A 21,395-nucleotide genomic window follows, 5' to 3' on the forward strand; every position below is an offset into this window, starting at 1 on the left:
TTAGTGTATAGGAAAGCAACAGATTTCTGTGTGTTAATTTTGTATCCTGCAAATTTGCTGTATTCCAATATCAGTTCTAGTACTTTTGGAGTGGAGTCTTTTGGGTTTTTTATGTACAGTATCATATCATCTGCAAATAGTGACAGTTTAACTTCTTCTTTACCAATCTGGATTCCTTGTATTTCTTTTTTTTGTCTGATTGCCATGGGTAGGACCTCCAGTACTATGTTAAATAACAATGGGGAGAGTGGGCATCCCTATCTAGTTCCCGATCTCAGAGGAAAAGTTTTCAGCTTCTTGATGTTCAGTATAATGTTGGCTGTGGGTTTATCATATATGGCCTTTATTATGTTGAGGTACTTGCCCTCTATTCCCATTTTGCCGAGAGTTTTTTATCATGAATGGATGTTGAATTTTGTCAAATGCTTTTTCAGCATCTATGGAGATGATCATGTGGTTTTTGTCTTTTTGTTGATGTGGTGGATTATGTTGATGGATTTTGGAATGTTGTACCATCCTCGCATTCCTGGGATGAATCCCACTTGGTCATGGTGTATGATCCTTTTGATATACTGTTGAATTCTGTTTGCTAATATTTTATTGAGTATTTTTGCATCTACATTCATCAGGGATATTGGTTTGTAATTTTCTTTTTTCGTGGGTTCTTTGCCTGGTTTTGGTATTAGGGTGATGTTGGCTTCATAGAATGAGTTTGGGAGTATTCCCTCCTCTTCTACTTTTTGGAAAACTTTAAGGAGAATGGGTATTATGTCTTCTCTGTGTGTCTGATAAAATTCCGAGGTAAATCCGTCCGGCCCAGGGGTTTTGTTCTTGGGTAGTTTTTTGATTACCCATTCAATTTTGGTGGTAATTTGTTTGTTTAGATTTTTTTTTTCTTCCTTGGTCAATCTTGGAAGGTTGTGTTTTTCTAGGAAGTTGTCCATTTCTTCTAGGTTATGCAGCTTTTTAGCATATAGATTCTCATAGTATTCTCTAATTAGTTTTTGTATTTCTGTGGGATCATCGTGATTTTTCCTTTCTCATTTCTGATTCTGTTGATGTGTGTAGTAGATTCTCTTTTTCTCTTAATAAGTCTGGCCAGGGGTTTATCTATTTTGTTAATTTTCTCAAAGAAACAGCTCTTGGTTTCATTGTTTTTTTTCTATTGTTTTATTCTTCTCAACTTTATTTATTTATGCTCAGATCTTTATTATCTCTTTCCTTCTGCTGACTTTGGGCCTCATTTGTTCATCTTTTTTCCAGTTTCAGTAATTGTGACTTTAAACTACTCATTTGGGACTGTTCTTCCTTCTTTAAATAGGCCTGGATTCCTATATGCTTTTCCTCTTAGAACTGCCTTTGCTGCATCCCACAGAAGTTGGGGCTTTGTGCTTTTGTCATTTTTCTCCATATATTGCTTGATCTCTGTTTTACTTTGGTCATTGATACAGTGATTATTTAGGAGCATGTTGTTAGCTTCCATGTGTTTGTGGGCCTTTTTGTTTTCTTTGTACAATTTATTTCTAGTTTTATGCCTTTGTGATCTGAGAAGTTGGTTGGTAGAATTTCAATCATTTTGAATTTACTGAGGCTCTTTTTGTGGCCTAGTATGTGGACTATTCTGGAAAGTGTTCCATGTGCACTTGAGAAGAATGTGTATCCTGCTGCTTTTGGGTGTAGAGTTCTGTGGATGTCTGTTAGTTCCATCTGTTCTAGTGTGTTGTTCAGTGCATGTGTGTCCTTACTTATTTTCTATCTGGTGGATCTGTCCTTTGGAGTGAGTGGTGTGTTGAAGTCTCCTGAATGAATGCAGTGCCTTCTATTTCCTCCTTTAATTCTGTTAGTATTTGTTTCACATATGTCGGTGCTCCGGTATTGGGTGCATATATATTTATAGTGGTTATATCCTCTTGTTTGACTGCCCCCTTTATCATTATGTAATGTCCTTCTTTATCTCTTGTTACTTTCTTTGTTTTGAAGTCTATTTTGTGTGATACAAGTACTGCAACACCTGCTTTTTTCTACCTATTGTTTGCATGAAATATCTTTTTCCATCCCTTGACTTCTAATTTGTGTATGTCTTTGGGTTTGAGGTGAGTCTTTTGTAAGGAGCATATAGATGGGTCTTGCATTTTTATCCATTTGTTTGATTGGTGTATTCAGTCCATTTACATTTAGGGTGATTATTAAAAGATATGTACTTATTGCTATTGCAGGGTTTAGATTCGTGGTTACCAAAGGTTCAAGGGTTGCTTCTTTATTATCTATCCATCTAACTTAATTTGCTTATTAAGCTATTATAAACGGGGTGTGATGAGTATTTCTCTCCCTTCTTATTGTTCCTCCTCCATTCTTTATATGTTAGTCGTTTTATTCTGTACTCTTTTGTGTTTCCTTTGACTGCTTTTGTGAATAGTTGATTTTATTTTTTGCCTTTAGTTAGTATTTGGTTGGTCTGCTTTCTTTGCTGTGATTTTATTTTCTCTGGTGACATCTGTTTAGCCTTAGAAGTGCTTCCATCTAGAGCTTTCCATTTAAAGTATCCTGTAGAAGTGGTTTGTGGGAGGCAAATTCCCTCAACTTTTGCTTGTGTGGGAATTATTTAATCCCTCCTTCAAATTTAAATGATAATCGTGTTGGATACAGTATTCTTGGTTCAAGGCCCTTCTGTTTCATTGCATTTTATATATCATGTCATTCTCTTCTGGCCTGTAAGGTTTCTGTTGAGAAGTCTGATGATAGCCTGATGGGTTTTCCTTTGTAGGTGATCTTTTTTCTCTCTCTGGCTGCCTTTAATTCTCTGTCCTTATCTTTGATCTTTGCCATTTTAATTATTGTATGTCTTGTTGTTGTCCTCCTTCGGTCCCTTGTGTTGGGAGATCTGTTGGCTTCCATTGTCTGAGAGTATTTCCTCTCCCAATTTAGGGAAGTTTTCAGCAATTATTTCTTCAAAGACACTTTCTCTTTTTCTCTCTCTTCTTCTTCTGGTACCTCTATAATGCAAATATTGTTCCTTTTGGATTGGTCACACTGTCCTTTTAATATTCCTTCATTCCTGGATTCCTTTTGCCTCTCTCTGCCTCAGCTTCTCTGTATCCTGTTCTCTGATTTCTATTCTATTAACAGTCTCTTGCACCTCATCTAGTCTGCTCTTAAGTCCTTCCAGATATTGTTTCATTTCTGTAATCTCCCTCCTAACTTCATCCCTTAGCTCTTGCATATTTTTCTGCAGGTCCATCAGCATGGTTATGACCTTTATTTTGAATTCTTTTTCGGGAAATTGGTTATGTCTATCTCCCCAGGTCCTCTCTCTGGGGTTGTCTGGGTGATTCTAGACTGCACCAGATTCTTCTGCCTTTTCATGGCAATAGACTTGATTGTAGGCAGGAGGCGCATGTATCAGCTGGGAGAACAAAGCCCCTTCCTGCTTGCTGGCCACCTTGCCCTTCTCTGCTGCCTGTGTCAGCTAACCGCACACTGGGATCAGTCTCTGTGTTAATTTCCTGAGCTGCAGTGGGTGGGGCAGACCTCGGGGTTGCCCAGAGGCCTGCAGGGAGTGACAGGCATGCCGGGTATGTTCTCCTGTGAGAGCAGCGGCCCTTCACGCCTTGCCCCGGCTTCCCGTGCCTGTGCTGGGCAGCTGCACGCCGGAGGCAGCCTCTGGATCCAGCCTGGGTAGCTGCAGGCTGGGAGGGGACTCTGGGCAGTTGCTGTGGGCGGGGCCAGTCTTTGGCTACTCAGCTTCTGTGGTCGGGCATCACCGGCCGGGGGAATGAATGTCAGGCTGCTTATCAGCTGTGAGGGGCTTCAACGCTGCACTGCCACCCAGGGGGTTAGGGCGCCTGAAGTTCTTCAGTATTCCCAGCCTGCTGGGCTGAGTGTGCCGGGACAATTCCATTGAGCTGTTAAGCCCCTGTCCCTTTAAGACTTTCAAAAAGCACCCTCTTTTCTTTTGTCCCAGGGGAGCCAGCTGTGGGGTCCATTTCTCTCATATCCAGCACACCGTGCAATGTGTGTCTGCGCTCCCTGTGCAGATTACTAGGGCTGGCTATTAGCAGTCCTGGGATTCCACTTCCTCCCCACTCTGACTCCTTTCCTGTCAGCTGTGAGTTGGGGTGGGGGGAATGCTCACATCCCGCCGGGTCGCGGCTTTGTATCTTACCCCCCTCGTGAAATTCTGAGTTCTCGCAGATGTAGATGTAGTGTGGCTGTTGTACTGTATCTTCTGGTCTCTCTGTTAGGCATAGTTGTATTTGTTGTATTTTCAAAAATATATATGGTTTTGGGAGGAGATTGCTGCGCCCTACTCACGCCATCTTGGCTACTGGCTAATTCCTTATTATTGGATGTTATATGTCGTTTTTTTCAGTGTAACAAAGAACATACCATTTCTCGTTTGTTACTGAACTGCAAGAGATAAATCTATTTAGACTATTATTATGGATGGCCGTCTTTCACCTCTGGTTTCATTCTTTGATTGGAACCCAAACTAGGGTTGCAAATCAATAATAGTATTTTTTGGCTATAATTGCAGAAAAAGTACCCCTTGCTACAGTATATGAACTCAGTACACAGATATAGAAGGTAGAGATTTATTGGGGGACCAATAGTGTACCAGCTTGTTCTGTAGGCAGAGCAGCATTTTTTAATTAAATCCTGAAGGAGCATTTCTCAGCTGTGAACTCCACAGGAGGCAGATGCTGATTTTTTTTATTTTTTCTTCCTACTCGGGTAGGAAGAAGAAAATATGAGCAGTCTGAAAGGTACAGAGCTACTTTATTTACTTTTTAAAATGAATTAGTAGCCTGTATGCTTTTCAGTTCAGGTATGCATAGTTTAATTCCCTTAAGGACTGATGTGGTAGAGCCTCCTTGGTTGGTGACTGCTCTGAGGTCTTAGGTCTCATGCCATGACAAACTAGTGTCATCTTGTATGGCATTTCCACCTATAATAGGTAGTCAGTGGTTGGTTCTGCTTTAGGTCGTCAAAGAGAAGAGTTGTTGCAATCAACAAACATGTATTTTTAGCACATTAGGCAGTATGAAAAGGAATACCCAGGAATAAAAAGCCTTGGTCCCATTGCCTTGGAGAAGCTTTTTGCAGTGTTAGTTCAATATGCTAAAATGTGTTTGAATAAGTGTGAACTACTTATTAATAAGAACATAGGATACAGGTTTATTTTTAACGATATAGATTTGGAATTTATGGCAGTTTACATGGCAGATTTTGAGATCAGGTGGACCTTATGGCTGCTCTGGTGCATATCTAGGGGCATTTACTCTAGTAGTTTATTACAGGCAGCAAAGTGTCAAGTGCTACTACTTAGAGAAGTTTTTAGACTGTGCTCATAGCAGTACACCCCAAGCATCTGCTTTTATCTGTTTTTCTTTATTACATGTCAGGTTTGGTTTTTTTTTTTTTAGTTTCTAAATAGCCAGTCCCCACTAAAAAGACATAGGGTTAGTGGAGAAATGGGTGATTCTGGTACTGGGTAAGGATAAGTTAGGAAGAGCCTGGAATGTCTTAAAATACCAAAAAGTAAGGAAGTGCTCAAAAGTGCTCAAAAATGACATGCCAAAGGGACAAAGAAACTAGCTTAAGCGAAATCTGGGACAGTATGAGTTTCAGAGTAAATAATGTCAATAATATACTTTAACCCACTAAATAAAATAAGCAAATGAAATATGTAGGGGGGATAGAGGGAAAATTCTTCATTATAGTTGAATGCCAACTTGTGAATGCAGGAGGAATAATGAAGTTAGAAAATTCACTCTTTTGCAGTCATAATAGCAGTAATTGGTTCATGGATGAGTCAACAATGGAGCATTTGAAGAGGAACAGGATAGTAACATTTTCAGAGTATCTTCCCAAACATTACTTACAAGAGAAATAGGGTAACTTTACAGTAGAGAAACAAGGGGATACCACTGTGACCAGGTAATTATCTCCTAATATGATGCACCTAGAAGGACACAATAGCACCTCTGTGCTCTTCATGACCAAAATGTATAACCTGCTTCTAAGTATGAGGAAGCTCAGACAAACCAACATGAAGAACTTTGTAAAACTTCCTCAGAAATATTAAGGTCATGAAAGTAAAAAAAAGAGACTGAAAAACTGTTCCAGATTCAAAGAGACTAAAGACACTTGATATGTAAATGAAATGTGTGATCTTAGATTAGATCTTGCATCAGGGGAGAAAATAACTGTGAGGACATTATTGGGATAATAGGTGAAATTTGAATGTGTATTACAGATAATAGTATTCTAAGAGTGTTAATTCTCAATTTAGTGTTTTGTGGTTATGAAGAGAGTGTTTTTGTTTTTAAAATGTACATGTCAAAATATTTAGGGTAAAGGGGCATGATGATGTCTGTGGCTAACTCAAATGGTTTAGAAAAAGCATACATGGCAAACAAGTGGCGGAGAATGTTAACTGGTGAATCTGGGCAAAGAGTATACTGGAATCATTTGTACTAATCTTGCAACTCTTCTGTACATTTGAAGTTATTTCAAAATAATTTTTCTTGAAACCTTTTGTCCTAGAGAAATTACTAAATGCTATAATGAGTAGAGTGCTACTTTTCATCATTAAAATAGTATAATGGGTTTAAAGTCCCTTGGGGAACTAGATCTTCCTTTTGTTCTTTTTTTTTTCTATTTGCATTTTGATTAGTTGTCACAAGATGCCTGATGAGATTACCTAGGATGTAATGGGTATGCATTTTTGTGTGTGTGTGTGAGAGGGCATCTCTCATATTTATTGATCAAATGGTTGTTAACAGTTAACAACAATAAAATTCTGTACAGGGGACTGAATGCACAATCATTAATCCACCCCAAGCCTAATTCTCATCAGTCTCCGATCTTCTGAAGCACAATGAACAAGTTCTTACATGGTGAACAAATTCTTACATAGTGAATAAGTTCTTACATGGTGAACAGTACAAGGGCAGTCATCACAGAAACTTTTGGTTTTGATCACGCATTATGAACTATAAACAATCAGGTCAGATATGAATATTCGTTTGATTTTTATACTTGATTTATATGTGAATCCCACATTTCTCCCTTATTATTATTATTTTTAATAAAATGTTGAAGTGGTAGGTAGATGCAAGATAAAGGTAGAAAACATAGTTTAGTGCTGTAAGAAAGCAAATGTAGATGATCAGGTGTGTGCCTGTAGGCTATGTGTTAATCCAAGCTAGACAAGGGCAACAAAACATCCATGGATGCAGAGGATTTCTCTCAAAACGGGGGTGGGGTGAGGTTCTAAGCCTCACCTCTGTTGATCCCCAATTTCTCACCTGATGGCCCCTCTGCGACTGTGCCTGTCTTAGGTTGTTCCTCCCTTGAGGAATCTTTGGGTATGCATTTTTTAAAGCTGAAGTTAACACAAAATTTTTGGTTCCCACTCCTAGTTCTGCTTTTTTTGTAAGAAATATAACTTGCCGAAAACAATCAACAACAATAGTAGATGAGATTAAAATAACAGTCAAACGGTGAGATTAAATCTTAAAAGCATGATACAATATTTAGTTTACAGCAAGGGTTAAAAAAAATACAAACTCTCCCAAGCCTATACTAAGGGCTAGTATACAAGCTTTGCTTATCTAAATATTTGCTTTCCTTCATCTCCTGAGGAACTTCATAGTTTATTTCTTTTGTGTCTGTACTGGGTCATTTCCTGGCTTCTGGTGACTCTGATATAATCTGTTCAGGAATACTAATTTTAAAGGAAAGGTGTTAATTGACCTATTTTTATACTGTTAACGTTGTGAGCACTAATTGCTCTTCACTTCTTTTCCTTCATATTGTTCCTAACATATCAGAGGCTTTTAATTCCTGATTAATGACTTCTCCATTTATACAATGTCTTCTTAAAGGAAGCATATTATTTGTCTTCCAAAAATCCTAAAACCACCAAATAAAACTGATTATGCCCTAAATAAATTTACCCAAGTTTATTTAATGTAGTTCAGGTAAAACAGTTATTTCTTTGTATTTTCAAAGGGAAGGATGACCTAGAAAACAGGCAGTTTCCTGTTGTTGAACCCACAAATGAAAGCAAAATACTGGTTCATATACATTATTTCTAAAGCAGTATGGTATTTGTCATACTTTCATAATTAATAAGATTTTCATTTGTATTAATGTATTAGGTTGAGCCCTATGAAATAGCTAATCTTCAACAGTTTCAACCCTATAAAAACTGCAATTTTATATAATTTTAACGTAGTGAGTGATATTAGAGGCAGTTAAATTCACTTGGAATTTTAGTCACTTAAATATTCACCTTCAGAAGAGGAGCCTAGTAAACATAATGTTCTTCATGTAATTGTAGATTAATGATACCAAAAAAAAATTCACCTTCATAGTAGCATATTGAATGCATATCACCTTAATTTGAAATTTCTCTTTAAATATGCGGTTAGATAAATTTCAAATGACATAGGAGTAATTATGCTGCTTGGTGGAAGAATGTTACAGAATATGTATGGCCAACGTAACTAAGCTATGTTAAAAAACAAGAAAAATATGCAAAGCAGTGCTGTACTGTTACTATTCTTTATGTGTACTTGAAGGTATAAGATCACATTTAGAAGGTTTTATATTTAAACCAGTTTTATTGAAATTTAACTTCAATACAGTAGAATTCTCCAATTTCAACTCTGCAGTTTGATGAGTTTTGATAAATGTGTACATTACCACCACCACCGCAATCAAGATATAGACGGTTCCATTGCTGTAAAAAATTCCCTAGTGCCGCCTTGCAGTCTGTGCCCACCCTTTCCCAGCCTCTAGTGACCGCCAAGAGTTGTCACACAATATTTTTGCCTGTTCTGTTTCATATAAATGGAATCATACAGAATGTAGTTTGTGTCTGGCTTTTTAAAATGTTTTATTAAAGTATTGTTAATAGGTAATCTTAACGTTGCTTTCAAATGTATATCACAGTGGTTCAACAGTCCCCATGATCAACTTATATTGTGCTTGTGAATTATTGTATCCTTTTATCTCCCTCCTCTTCCTCTCCCCCACCCATTCCCCTTGGTAACGACAAACTTCTCAGTGCCTATGAGTCTACAGATGTTTTGTTCCTTCTGTTTTGCTTGTTTTTATATTCCACAAATAAGTGAAATCATACAGTATTTGTCTTTCTCCTCCTGGCTTATTTCACTGAGCTTAATAACATCTAGATCCATCCAAGTTGTTGCAAATGGCAGGATTTCTTTATATGGCTGACTAATATTCCATTGTTTATATATGTACCACATCTTTTTATTTAGTTAAGTATCATTGATATACAATCTTGTTAAACTTTTTAAAATTAAGGTATCATTGATATATAATCTTATGAAAGTTTTGCATGAGCAACATTGTGGTTTTAACATTCACTCATATTATCAAGTCCTCACTGACCCCATTGCAATCACTTGTCTATCAGTGTAGTAAGATGCTATCGAGTCATTGCTTGTCTTCTGTGTTGTACTGCCTTCCCCGTGACCTACCTATATTGTGATTGCAAATTATAGTGTCCCTTAATTCCCTTCTCCATCCCTCCCCATCCACCCTCCCAAACCCCTTACCTTTGATAACCCGCTAATCCCTTCTCAGAGTCTGTTAGTCTGCTGCTGTTTTTTTTCTTCAGTTTTGCTTTGTTTATATATTCCACAAATGAGTGAAGTCATTTGTGTACCACACCTTCTTTATCTATTCATCTATTGATGGATACTTAGGTTGCTTGTATATCTTGGCTGTTGCAAACAGTGGAGCGATAAGCGGGTACATACGTTTTTTTGAATCGGGATCTTGTTTTCTTCAGGTAAATTCCTAGGTGTGGAATTACTAGGTCAAATGGCATTTCTGTTTTTAATTTTTTGAGGAACCTCCATATTGCTTTCCACAGTGGTTGAACTAATTTACATTCCCACCAACAGTGTAGGAGGGTTCTCATTTCCCCACATCTTCACCTGCATTTGTTGTTTCATGTCTTTTGGATAGTGGTCATTCTAACTGGTGTGAGGTGATACCTCATTGTGGTTTTAATTTGCATTTCCCTGATGATTAGTGATGTGAACCATTTGTATTTCTTTTTTGGAGAAGTGTCTGTTGAAGTCCTCCATCCATTTTTTGATTGGGTTGTTTTTTGGGTGTGAGGCATATGAGTTCTTTATATATTTTGGATGTTAACCCTCTTTAGCCCCTTATCAGATGAGTCATTTATGAATATATTCTCCCATACTGTAGGATGTCTTTTTTGTTCTACTTATGGAGTCCTTTGCTGTACAGAAGCTTTTTAGTTTGATATAGTCCCACTTGTTCATTTTTGCTTTTGTTTCCCTTGCCTGGGGAGATATGTTCATGAAGAAGTTGCTCATGTTTATGTCCAAGAGATTTTTTCCTATGTTTTTTTCTTAGAGTTTCATGGTTTCATAACTTACATTCAGGTCTTTGATCCATTTTGAATTTACTTTTGTGTATGGGGTTAGACAATATCCAGTTTCATTCTCTTACATGTAGCTGTCCAGTTTTGCCAACACCAGCTGTTGAAAAGGCTTTCATTTCCCCATTGTATACCATAGCTCCTTTATCATATATTAGTTGACTGTATATGTTTCGGTTAATATTTGGACTCTATTCTGTTCCACTGGTCTGTGAGTCTGTTCTTGTGCGAGTACCAAATTGTCTTGATTACCGTGGCTTTGTAGTAGAGCTTAAAGTTGGGAAGCGAGATCCCCCCTGCTTTATTCTTCCTTCTCAGTATTGCTTTGGCTATTCTGGGTCTTTTGTGGTTCCATATGAATTTTAGAATTATTTGTTCCAGTTCGTTGAAGAATGCTGTTGGTATTTTGATAGGGATTGCATTGAATCTGTAGATTGCTTTAGGTAGGATGGCCTTTTTTTTTTTTTTTTTTTTTTAGGATGGCCATTTTGACAATATTAATTCTTCCTAGCCAAGTGCATGGGATGAGTTTCCATTTGTTAGTGTCCTCTTTAATTTCTCTTAGGAGTGTCTTGTAGTTTTCAGGGTATAGGTCTTTCACTTCCTTGGTTAGGTTTTGTTCCTAGGTATTTTATTCTTTTTGATGCAATTGTAAATGGAATTGTTTTCCTGATTTCTCTTTTTGCTAGTTCATTGTTAGTGTATAGGAAAGCAACAGATTTCTGTGTATTAATTTTCTATCGTGCAACTTTGCTGAATTCAAATATTAGTTCTAGTAGTTTTGGAGTGGTCTTTAGGGTTTTTTATGTACAATATCATGTCATCTGCAAATAGTGACAGTTTAACTTCTTCTTTACCAATCTGGATGCCTTGTATTTCTTTGTTTTGTCTGATTGCCTTGGCTAGGACCTCGAGTACTGTATTGAATAACTAGAGGCTTATTGATTTTATCAATCTGTTCAAAGAACGAACTTTTTGGAATTTTCCTCCCATACTCACTGTGAGAATCCGGTCAAGCTCTTGATGGTAAAATTCACAAAAGAGGACCCTGATGACTGAGTCCTCCTTGCATTTTTGTCTCTCAGGCTTGTCAATGCTGAGTCTCCAGCAATTTGTCCGTTACAGTTGAGGTTTCCATACCTCAGCACTGGTTCCCATGGAGGACTTTGCTTGTGGTTTTCTGATCTGGTAAGTTATGATTCTTTGTATTCAACTGTTGGTCTCTTCAATTTTAAAAGCAGTGGTTTGCCCTGTGAGTTGCTTCTGTGATGGATCTAAGAAGAGTTGTTAATTTTTCTGTTCAGCTTTTTTACTCACTGTTAGCACAGAGTAGCAACTTGTAGCTTACTACATGTTGGAATAGAAACCAGAAGTTTCCCTTTATCTCTTTTTATCTGTTTATTAATCTGGGAATTATATATGCTGAATACAAGTCCATCCTTTGATGTGTTTTGCAAGTATTTCCTCCTAGTCTGCTTTGCCTGTTTATTTTTATAACAGTGTCTTTTGAAGAGCAAACCTTTGGTACCATTGTTTAAAAATTAACTGATGATATAAGCCTATTTCTGGACTGTATTCTATTCTTTTGATCTGTATGTCTTTATTTATGTCATTACCATACTGTCTTGGTTATTGTAGCTTTATAATAAGTCTTGAGTTTAGTAAGCTCCAATTTGGGGATTCTTTTTCAAAACAGTTTTAGCTATTTGAGATCTTTTGCATTTCCATATAAATTTTAGAATCAATTTATTAGTTTCTGTGAAAAAGCCTACTAAGATTTTGGTTTGGGATTGTGTTCTGTCTATATATGTCTTTCCAGTGGGTTTCAGCCCCAGGCAAGTTCACTATGGAGTTAGTGTGACCAAAGAAATGACAGTAGAACATTGGGGTGAAAGGGTTATATGCCACTTTATTTCTACGGTGGCAGGTCAATCACTAAAATCCCGTTCACTCAGAGCGAGTCTGCATGCAGCAAGCCAGTCTCTGCCTCTGGGCCTCTTGGCCCACACAGCTGCCCTCTGGACCTCTGTCCTTGGCGCTGCCACCACTCCAGCCTCTGCTCTGCTCTCCTGCACCCTTGCAGCCCTGCCACCGTGTCACCCAGAGCACTGGTTAGAGCTCTTTTTATAGAGTCATTGACGATGTATTGCCCACACCTGTGTAGTGAACTAGCCAGCCAGGGCCAGATGAGAAGCCTGGCCACAGGAACTTTCATTTTATCCACAATATATCAAATTGGAGAGAATTGATACCTTAATAATGTTGAATCTTCCATTCCAATGTGATGTATCTATTTATTTAGATCTTAAAATTCTTGTACAGTGTTTCATGGTTTTCTTATACATACTAACTTTATTCCAAAGTATTTTGTGTATTTTGACACTATTGTAAGTTGTATTTTTTAAATTTTAATTTCTTAGTTGTACATTGTTACTATAAGGAAATACTGTTGATTTTATGTTGAGCTCTTGTCCTGCAACATTGTTCAATTCATTTAATTCTAACAGCTTTTTCTGAGATGACATAGAACTTTCTACATTGATGATCATATCTTCTGTGAATATAATTTTATTTCTTTTTGATCTTTGTCTTGCCAATGGGTTTCAGCCCTGGGTAAGTTCACTATGAACTCAGTGAGACTGAGGGATGACAATGGATGTTCTTGGGGTTAAAAGGGCTTATTACCCTTGTTCTCCCAGTGACAGGTCCAGCACTGGAATTACGTCTGCATCCAACAGTCTGCAGGTCTGTAATCCTCCTTTGTTTCTGCCTCAGCCCAGAGTACTGGGCAGAGCTCTTTATATAGTGACTCAGTCAATAATAGCTTATTGCCTGTCGGTGTGGAAGCAGTAGCCTAGCAGCAGGCCAGTTACATCATCAAGTAGTTTAGGTTCAGTTGAAGATACTGACATTAGGAACTTTAATTTTCCCCACATTCTGTATGCACTTATTTTTTTTCTCACCTTACTATATTAAATAGACTCTTCAGTACAATTTTGAAAAGAAGTGGAGAGTGGACATCCCTGCTTCATTTACCACTGTCAGGGGAATCTCTTTGTATTTTCAACATTTTAAATAAGGTTTAAATATTTTAAGAACTGTTTCTCTTACTGTTTTCTAGTTCTGATTATTTTACTTCGAGAACATATTTTGTATGATTTTAATCCTTTAATGTCTTTTAAGGCTTATTTTACAGCCCAAAAAGAATATGGTGTGTCTGGGTGAATGTGCCATATGTGTCTGGGGGGCGGGGTGGAGTGTTTTCTTCTGTTTTTTTGGTTAGAATGCTGCCTGAAGAACTTTCTTTAGCATTCCTTTTAGTACAGCTCAGCTGGTGATGAAATATTTTAATTTATATTTGAAAATGTATTTTGCCTTCATTTTTAAAAAGAATTCCAGGGTGAGAGCTTTTTCTTTCCATACTTTAAAAATATCCTGTTTTCTTCTGGCTTGCTTTATTTCTGATGAGAGGTCTGGTATTATTTATCCTTGTTTTTTGAACAAAGAGTATCTCTACCCCTGTCCTACTTTTAAGGTTTCTCTTTATCTCTAATTTTCAGTATTTAATTGTGAGGTGCCTTGCTTGGTTTTACGTTTCCTCTGTGTGGAGTTTATTGAAATTCTTTATATTTTTTACCAATTTTGGAAAAACTTTGTACTTTTATTCAAATGTTTTTGTCTTCCTTTCTTGCCAGTGGGTTTCAGCCCTGGGCAAGTTCACTATGGATTCAATGTGACCAAAGAAATTGACAGCAAAACGTTCTTTGGGGTGAGAGGGTTTATTACCTGGCTTGTTCTCCCGGCGGTAGGTTGAGCACTAGCATCTCTGCCTCTGCCCAGAGCACTGGGCCAAGCTCTCTATAGAGTGCAATAATAGCTTATTGCCTAAAGGTGTGGAAGCAGTAGCCTAGCAACAGGCCAGTGACATCATCAGGTTGTTTTAAGTTCAGTGAGGATCCTGGCCATAGGAACCCCAACTTCCCCACACTCCACCCCTCCAGGATTCTCACCTTACAATCTACATGCTTTCAATCTTCCATAATGGTCCCTGTGCGAGAAAGCTGGAGCACTGTAACTAGATTCCACAATAGCAACAGAAGGTAACAACAACTTAGAGATAATAAAAATTAAGATGCAGGAAGATTTTGATATAGATAACAAAAATTATAATAATCCTCAAGCCAACCTCCTAATAACAAAAAATTTATAATAATTCTCAAGCCAGAGGAAGTTCCCAATCCTCAAAGACTTTAGGGGCGATAAGACCCATATTTTAATGACACCAACATAGGCAAATCTTGTCCATCAGATAGGATGTGTGCAAGAGAATGGTCCTGTGATAGGACTGTAGCAGGAAGGGGGTCCCTTCCAGGTCTAGTATACCATACTTTTACTCTTTTCCCTATGGGGGTTACTGAAAGGTATATATATAGTGCTACTGGAGGTACATGCACTGGCCATAATGATAAAACAAAACTCCCTGGTAAGATGCTCCTACCTTCTGGCCATTCAGGATATACTACTGTGACCTTTGGTAGTCACTCTGCTGTTATTCTAGGAATACACAGGAGGCCAGCTTTCAGGCCTTGTTCCCACGGTGCCGAGAGCCAGCCATCATTGGTCCATGTGTCAAAAGGTCCAAGGCCACGTCCACTCAGTGGAGTCTCTGGGGTTCAGTGCAGTTGGTGCTGGCAGCAAGATGTTATTCTGGTGGCCAAACCTTGGCTTCAGTGATTCTTCCTTGGTTTGTACTTGCAGTTTTACAGGGGAGGCAGCCATATGTGTTAACATGTCTGCGGGACTCAGGGCTCCCTTTCAGGGTCTCTCATTCAAACACTGTAGCACAGTCCATAAGCGGACTGACTATTCCTGCAGACTATTGGTATCTGACTTTAGTCCGGATTTTAATAAGCCATTGTGCCTCTTTGTCATGCCTGTTGCGGTAGGATTGTATGGCACATGAAACTTCCATTTGATTCCCAGCTGTCGCACCCATTCTTACAGTGTATGTCCAGTAAAATGGGTGCCCTGATCACTCTCAATACCTGTGGTCAGCCATAGGCAGCAAAGAGATGCTCCAGGCCTCTTTTAGTTGTCTGCTGGTCTGCACAACGGGTAGGAAAAGCAACCAGAAGTCCAGTAGCTGTGTCCACACAAGTCGTCACATACCAATATCCTTCTGACACAGGTAGAGGCCCAATATAGTCTATCTGCCACCTGATGAAGGCTTTAGGCCCCTTAGCTATTGTCCCATGTTGCTGTGGACCTCGGTGTAAGTCCCTTTTGAAACACAGGACACATTCCTGCCAGGCTCTACTAACTTCTACAAAGGTCAAAGGTAAGCCCCACCAATGGGCTACAACCCACATTGTCTTGTGCCCCACATGCAACAAACACTGATGTAACCATTGGGCCAATTTATCTGCTTCATCATTTCCTGGGGATGCCAGTAGCAAATGACCTGTCACATGGTATACTATAATTATTTTAGTCTGACCACAGGCCCATAAGTCTTGTCACAATTTGACAGACATACCAGGTCCCTGAACCTTGGTACTGTTCACAGCCCAGCCTTTCTTCTGTAGATGTTGCAGCAGTCTAGGTGCTGCACCTTCTAGATCTGAAAGAGAATCGGACGTGAGCATGACATCGTCCGTATAATGGTGTAGCCTCACCATTGGTAGTTTCTCCCATGTAGCCAAGTCCTGGGCTGCAAGTCCATGACAGATGATGGGGCTGTGGAGGTATCCCTATGGAAGGATGGTGAAAGTCCATTGCCATCCTTCCCATGTGAAGGCAAACTGTTCCTGACTTTCCTGCTCAATGTCAGTGGGAAAGAAGGCATTAGCAAGATCTACCACATAATGGTATGTTCCTAGTTCATGACTGAGGGTATCCATCAGGCCTGCAATAGAGGGGACAGCAGCATCCATAGGGGGTATGACTTTGTTCAGTTCTCTGTAATCCAAAGTCATACGCCAGGAGCCATCTGGCTTTTTTACTGGCCACACTGGGGAATTGAAAGGACTATGGGTGGGCTTTATAATACCCACTTTTCCAGGTCCTGGAGAGTTTCTCCAATCTCTTTATGCCCTCCAAGCAGTTTGTATTGTTTGGTATTAGTCACCCGCCGAGGCACAGGCAAAGCTATGGACTGGTGCCTAGCATGTCCCCTCAAAACTTCAGAACTGCCTTCACCACATGTACTCTCAGTCTGAACTGACCTGCAGTGGTCTGCAACCACAGACCCTGCAGGATATCAATCCCCAAAGTATACTCAGGAATAGGAGATATATACACAGTATACTCTTTTGGGGGTAGACGCCCTATTCCCAAAGGGATTTGGGCTTTTTTCACTCTGATAGCCTTACCCCTGTATCAATCTATGATAGTAGGGGTCCCAGGGAACTGCTCAAGGTTACCATGAATCAGTGAACATTCAGCCTCTCTGTCCACCAGAGGCAGGATACATTGTATGTTCACTGGGGACCAGTGGATAGCTATTTCAACATGTGGCCTCCAGTACCCCCCCTGGTCCCTCAGGGCAGATACCTTGACCTTCCTCTCAATCATACCGTGTTCCCCAATCACCTTCCTGTGTGGGCTCAAGTGATGTTGGCTCACTCTCCAGCAGGAAGTCTTGCAAACACACAGGCCAGACTCGTGGCTCGGTCTCTGACCTCTGCTTCGTTGGTCTTAATGGCTAGAACTGCTGCTCTGGTTTCAGCTGTTGCCATAGCTCTAATAAGATCCTATTTGACTTCCCGTCTAATTTCCCTCCATCTGCTCCTGCCCGTATTAAATCAACCCACATCATGGGGCCCTGTAAATTCTGCTTGTGAGTAACAGGTCTTATTTCTTTCCAGATTCTCATTGCTTCAGCCTCTCCTAAATCTGCTGCTGTACGTGTCACCTCACTTATGGGATGCCCAAAGTGAGGGGAAAGAATGGCCACCAGAGACCCAAAGAGGGATGTAGGAGCCATGTGAAGTACAGTATTTCTCATCCCAGTAGTGAAAATCTCTTCAACTGGGCCATAATTCTCTGGACTACAGATGGCATTTCTTATGCCTAGCTCTTGTAGCACCTGTTGGAGCTCAGCATATGCCTGCCATCTAACAGGAGAGGATGGTAGATCACCCGGATTGGGCCACACAGCACAAAGTGCAGCCATCAGCCAATTGAGGAGGGAGTGACTCCCTGGGGTCTGATGTGCATTTTGTAATCGTTTCCTCAAGGCGGGCTGCACTGTCAGGGAAGACAGCTTTCCCATCTCTGATCCCAACAGAACAATTCCATCCACCCCTAAGTCCCACAGACGCAGGAGCCAAGCTAATACTGACTCCTAGTGCTTCTGCCTAAACCAAGAGCCCAAATCCTCCAGCTCAGCCTGAGTATAGGGGTGGAGCATAGAGTGCTCCACGCCTTGGGGAGAAGGCTGCTCCTCTCCTTGGGGAAGTTTCAGCTGCTGGGTCTTTATAATTTCTTTATAACCACTGGGCATGCCTTCATCCTTCCCCAGCTCCTCCATTTCTGGGGGCTGATGGCACCTCTCTTCCCCCTCCCCTGAGTGCCTCCTCTGCTACAACCTTTACCTTTTCTACAGTGCCTCGGAGCAATGCTACCTTACTCTTCAGAAGCTCTCTTACCTTCACCTCAGTGCTTCGCAGCTGACGTTCTTGGGCCATCTCCACCTGTGCTTCCCTCAGGAGTTCTTTTTTCTTGATGGCCTCTTCCTCCTTAAGAACACCTGGCAGCGCTGCCGTCTCATCCAGTATGGAATTGTTTACCTCTCCGATGGCACCTTGCTCTTGCATCAAGGCCATTTCCTTCTTCAGGGAATCCACAGAAGTTTGCAGCTTGCATTCTTGTGCTGCCATTTCTTGGGTCTCCTTTGTAGACCTTTTTAAGACTGTGAGAAGCAGCCAACCCACAGTCCCCGCTGCCTCATGGGCACTCTGCTGCTCAAAGGATCCGCTTACTATATCAAGAGCCACCCCTACTGCTTCAAATGTCACCTCCACTTGCCTCCAGTCCTGGGGTGGGGCCCAGTCCTCTAGGAGGCAAGCCACCTCAGACCACATACCCATTTGGGGGACAATCCACTGTCTCCCCATTCACAAGGGCAGCCCGCTGAAGCACCCCTCCCATAAGGGCAGCCTGTCTTTTTCCTTGGTCAACAGTGAACCCTGCCAACTTTCGCCAATTGTCTTGCCAATGGGTTTCAGCCCCGGGCAAGTTCGCTGTGGATTCAATGTGACCAGAGAAATTGACAGCAAAACGTTCTTTGGGGTAAAAGGTTTTATTACCCGGTTTCTTCTCCCAGCAGTAGGTTGAGCACTAGCGTCTCTACCTCCACCCAGAGCACTGGGTTGAGCTCTCTATATAGTGGAATAATAGCTTATTGCCTAAAGGTGTGGAAGCAGTAGCCTAGCAACAGGCCAGTTACATCTTCAGGTGGTTTAAGTTCAGTGGGTGTCCTGGCCATAGGAACCCCAACTTCCCCACACTTCCCTTCTCCCTTTTTCTGAAACCCTTGCTGTGTGTACTGTTATAGTGTCCCATAGGTTACTGTGTATTTTTTTCAGTCTTTGTCTTTTCCCTTTGTGCTTTATTTTGGATAGTTTCCATTGCTTTGTCTCCAAGTTTAAAAGATCTTTTCTTTTGCAGAGTCTAATATGCTGTTAACCCTACCCAGTGCTTTTTCCATTTTAGATATTGTAATTTTCATCTCTAGAAATTTCATTTGGTTAGTTTTTATGTCTTCCTTTTGCTCCTTACCATGTCCATGTTTATTATGGAGCATGTTTCTGATAGCTGTTTTAATATCTTCATCTGCTAATTCCCATCATCTCCCTTATTTCTTGGTCTGTTCCAGATGACTGATTTTTTTTTTTTTATCCTGGTTGTGAGTCATTCTCCTGCTGCTTTTAATGTCTGGCAATTTTTGATTGGAGGCTAGACATTGCACATCTTAATTTTGTGGTGCTGTGTTTTATGTTCCTTTAAAGAATGTTGGACTTTGTTCTGATACTTATTTAAGTTATTTGATCATTTTGAGTCTTGCTTTTAATAAGCTTCATTAGGGTAGATATAAAACAGCCTCTAGCCCCATTATGAAGTATTATTCTTTCCAGGATTTTACTGGTTCCCCTTTTAATTAATAAAGTCTTACTCTTCTGGCTAGTAGAACTGCAAACTAGTCCCAGCTCTGTCTGGACTCCAGGAATTGTTCAGCTTACTGCTTTCTGGGAGTTCTTTGCCTACCCTCACAGTGTTACATCCAACACATGCAGATCATTATTCTGCAAATTATTCCAGCGGAACTCCTCTGCAGATGCCCAGAGTTCTCTGTATATACAGCTCCTTTCTTGTGTTTTGCTCTTCAAAACTTTACTGCTTCAGCCTCTGAACTCTAATCTCTATCTCATCAATTCAGCAAGATTATTGGGCTCTGTTTGAGTTTCCTTTCCCTGCATTGCAGCTTGGAAATTTCCTTAAGGCAGTAAGCTCTGGCAGTTACAGGGCCCACCTTGCTTCTCTCTCTGAGATCATAGGTCTTCACTGCAGCTGTGTAATGTCTGAAAAAAAATGGTTTCATATGTTTTGTCCAGTTTCCTAGTTGATTACGGTGGAAGGGCAATTTCCATACTGGTTAGTCCTTCATAGGCTGAAGCAGAAGTTGTATATAAATTTATGCTTAGAAACTTTTTAGAATAATTGGAAGAAATAAATTCTATCCTTTTACTGTTTAACCAGTTAATTCTGTTTCTCCATACTCCCTGTTCTGAATTTGTATTTACTGTAGAAGAAACTGATTTCATGTTCTGTTGAAATTCTAATGTAAATATACATCCTTAAATTAGTTGCAGATAAGGGTATCTCAAAATGCAGGTTCATGCTAGATTTTACCATTTCTTTTAACAAGGGGTGTTTATGTATTTCTTAAATTGAGATCAGAAATACAACACTGTTTCTGTATACATATTTTGACTGTTATTAACAAATTTCTGACCTAGAGGTGAATGGCCTTCATTCTGAGCATCACAGGTGAAGACCTCTTTTTCTCTTCCCAAATACGTATAGCCCTGAATCATTGGAGAGACTAAGTGGGTTTTGTTTTTTTAAGTTGTTTTGGGCTTGTTTTCTTTCCCTAGATTTGTTCTTTGTCTAAATGCATTATATACAATTTTGTTATTATCACTTGTAACTTTATTTGTTTGCTACTGTTCTCACCTTGTTTTCTTCAGTAATGCTTAATTTACAAATGTAACCACATAAACAAGTGTTTTACTTGTTTGATAATTTTTTTTTTGTAGGTGGTATAGCTGTATGCTGGGAAAGAAATGCAGCCTGGCTCCTCTGAAGGAAGAACTTCGCGTACAAGGGGTAAGGCTCATTACTATTCTGGGTGTCTACTTTTGGTGGTGCTTGGATTATAGAATTTTTCTTGATATTTAAAAAGTCAAAATGGTGGGTGATGGGGGTTGTTTTTTCTTGTTTATTTTATAATTTTAGAGTTAAAAGGGACTTCTTATAAATTATTTAAGGCCGCCTTTGACAATTACAGTAGATTAAAGTTGGGGAAAATGGGGTGAGTTTTAATGTCACAGAGAAACCAGAAATAAAAAAACCTGGTGTCTACCTACTACTGACCCCACATCGGACTCCTTTATAATTGCAGAAACTAAAGGCTACATATATTTTAAGGGGCTTGTTCTGGGTCATATGTCTGGTTATCAAAGAACAACTAGAACCAGAACAGTCCTCAGCCCAGTGTGCTTCCCACTATAGTACAGTCCATACAGGTTCACCCCCTCGCTTCTGTTTTGAAATGCAGATGGCAAATAAATACCACCCCTGACCTCTCTCCCAGTTTATGGTGTTTTGGCCTGAGTAAGTATGAGCAGGATGACTTTTCAGAGAAAGGGGTCAGATATGAGGT

The 21,395-nt window shown here is 39.8% G+C and overlaps 1 protein-coding gene across 2 annotated transcripts in view; it reads left to right on the plus strand.

The window, feature by feature from the left end:
• METTL16 (methyltransferase 16, RNA N6-adenosine) overlaps positions 1–21,395 on the plus strand; it is a 90,967-nt gene that overhangs the window by 51,725 nt on the left and 17,847 nt on the right. For both annotated transcript variants that reach the window (XM_073235025.1, XM_037022815.2), the window contains exon 7: positions 20,770–20,839. In XM_073235025.1, coding sequence (XP_073091126.1) covers positions 20,770–20,839 — 70 coding nt within the window. The remainder of the gene's footprint in view (positions 1–20,769; positions 20,840–21,395) is intronic.

The sequence above is a fragment of the Manis javanica genome, chromosome 4 (assembly GCF_040802235.1).
Source record: "Manis javanica isolate MJ-LG chromosome 4, MJ_LKY, whole genome shotgun sequence".
Classification (NCBI taxonomy): Eukaryota; Metazoa; Chordata; class Mammalia; order Pholidota; family Manidae; genus Manis; species Manis javanica.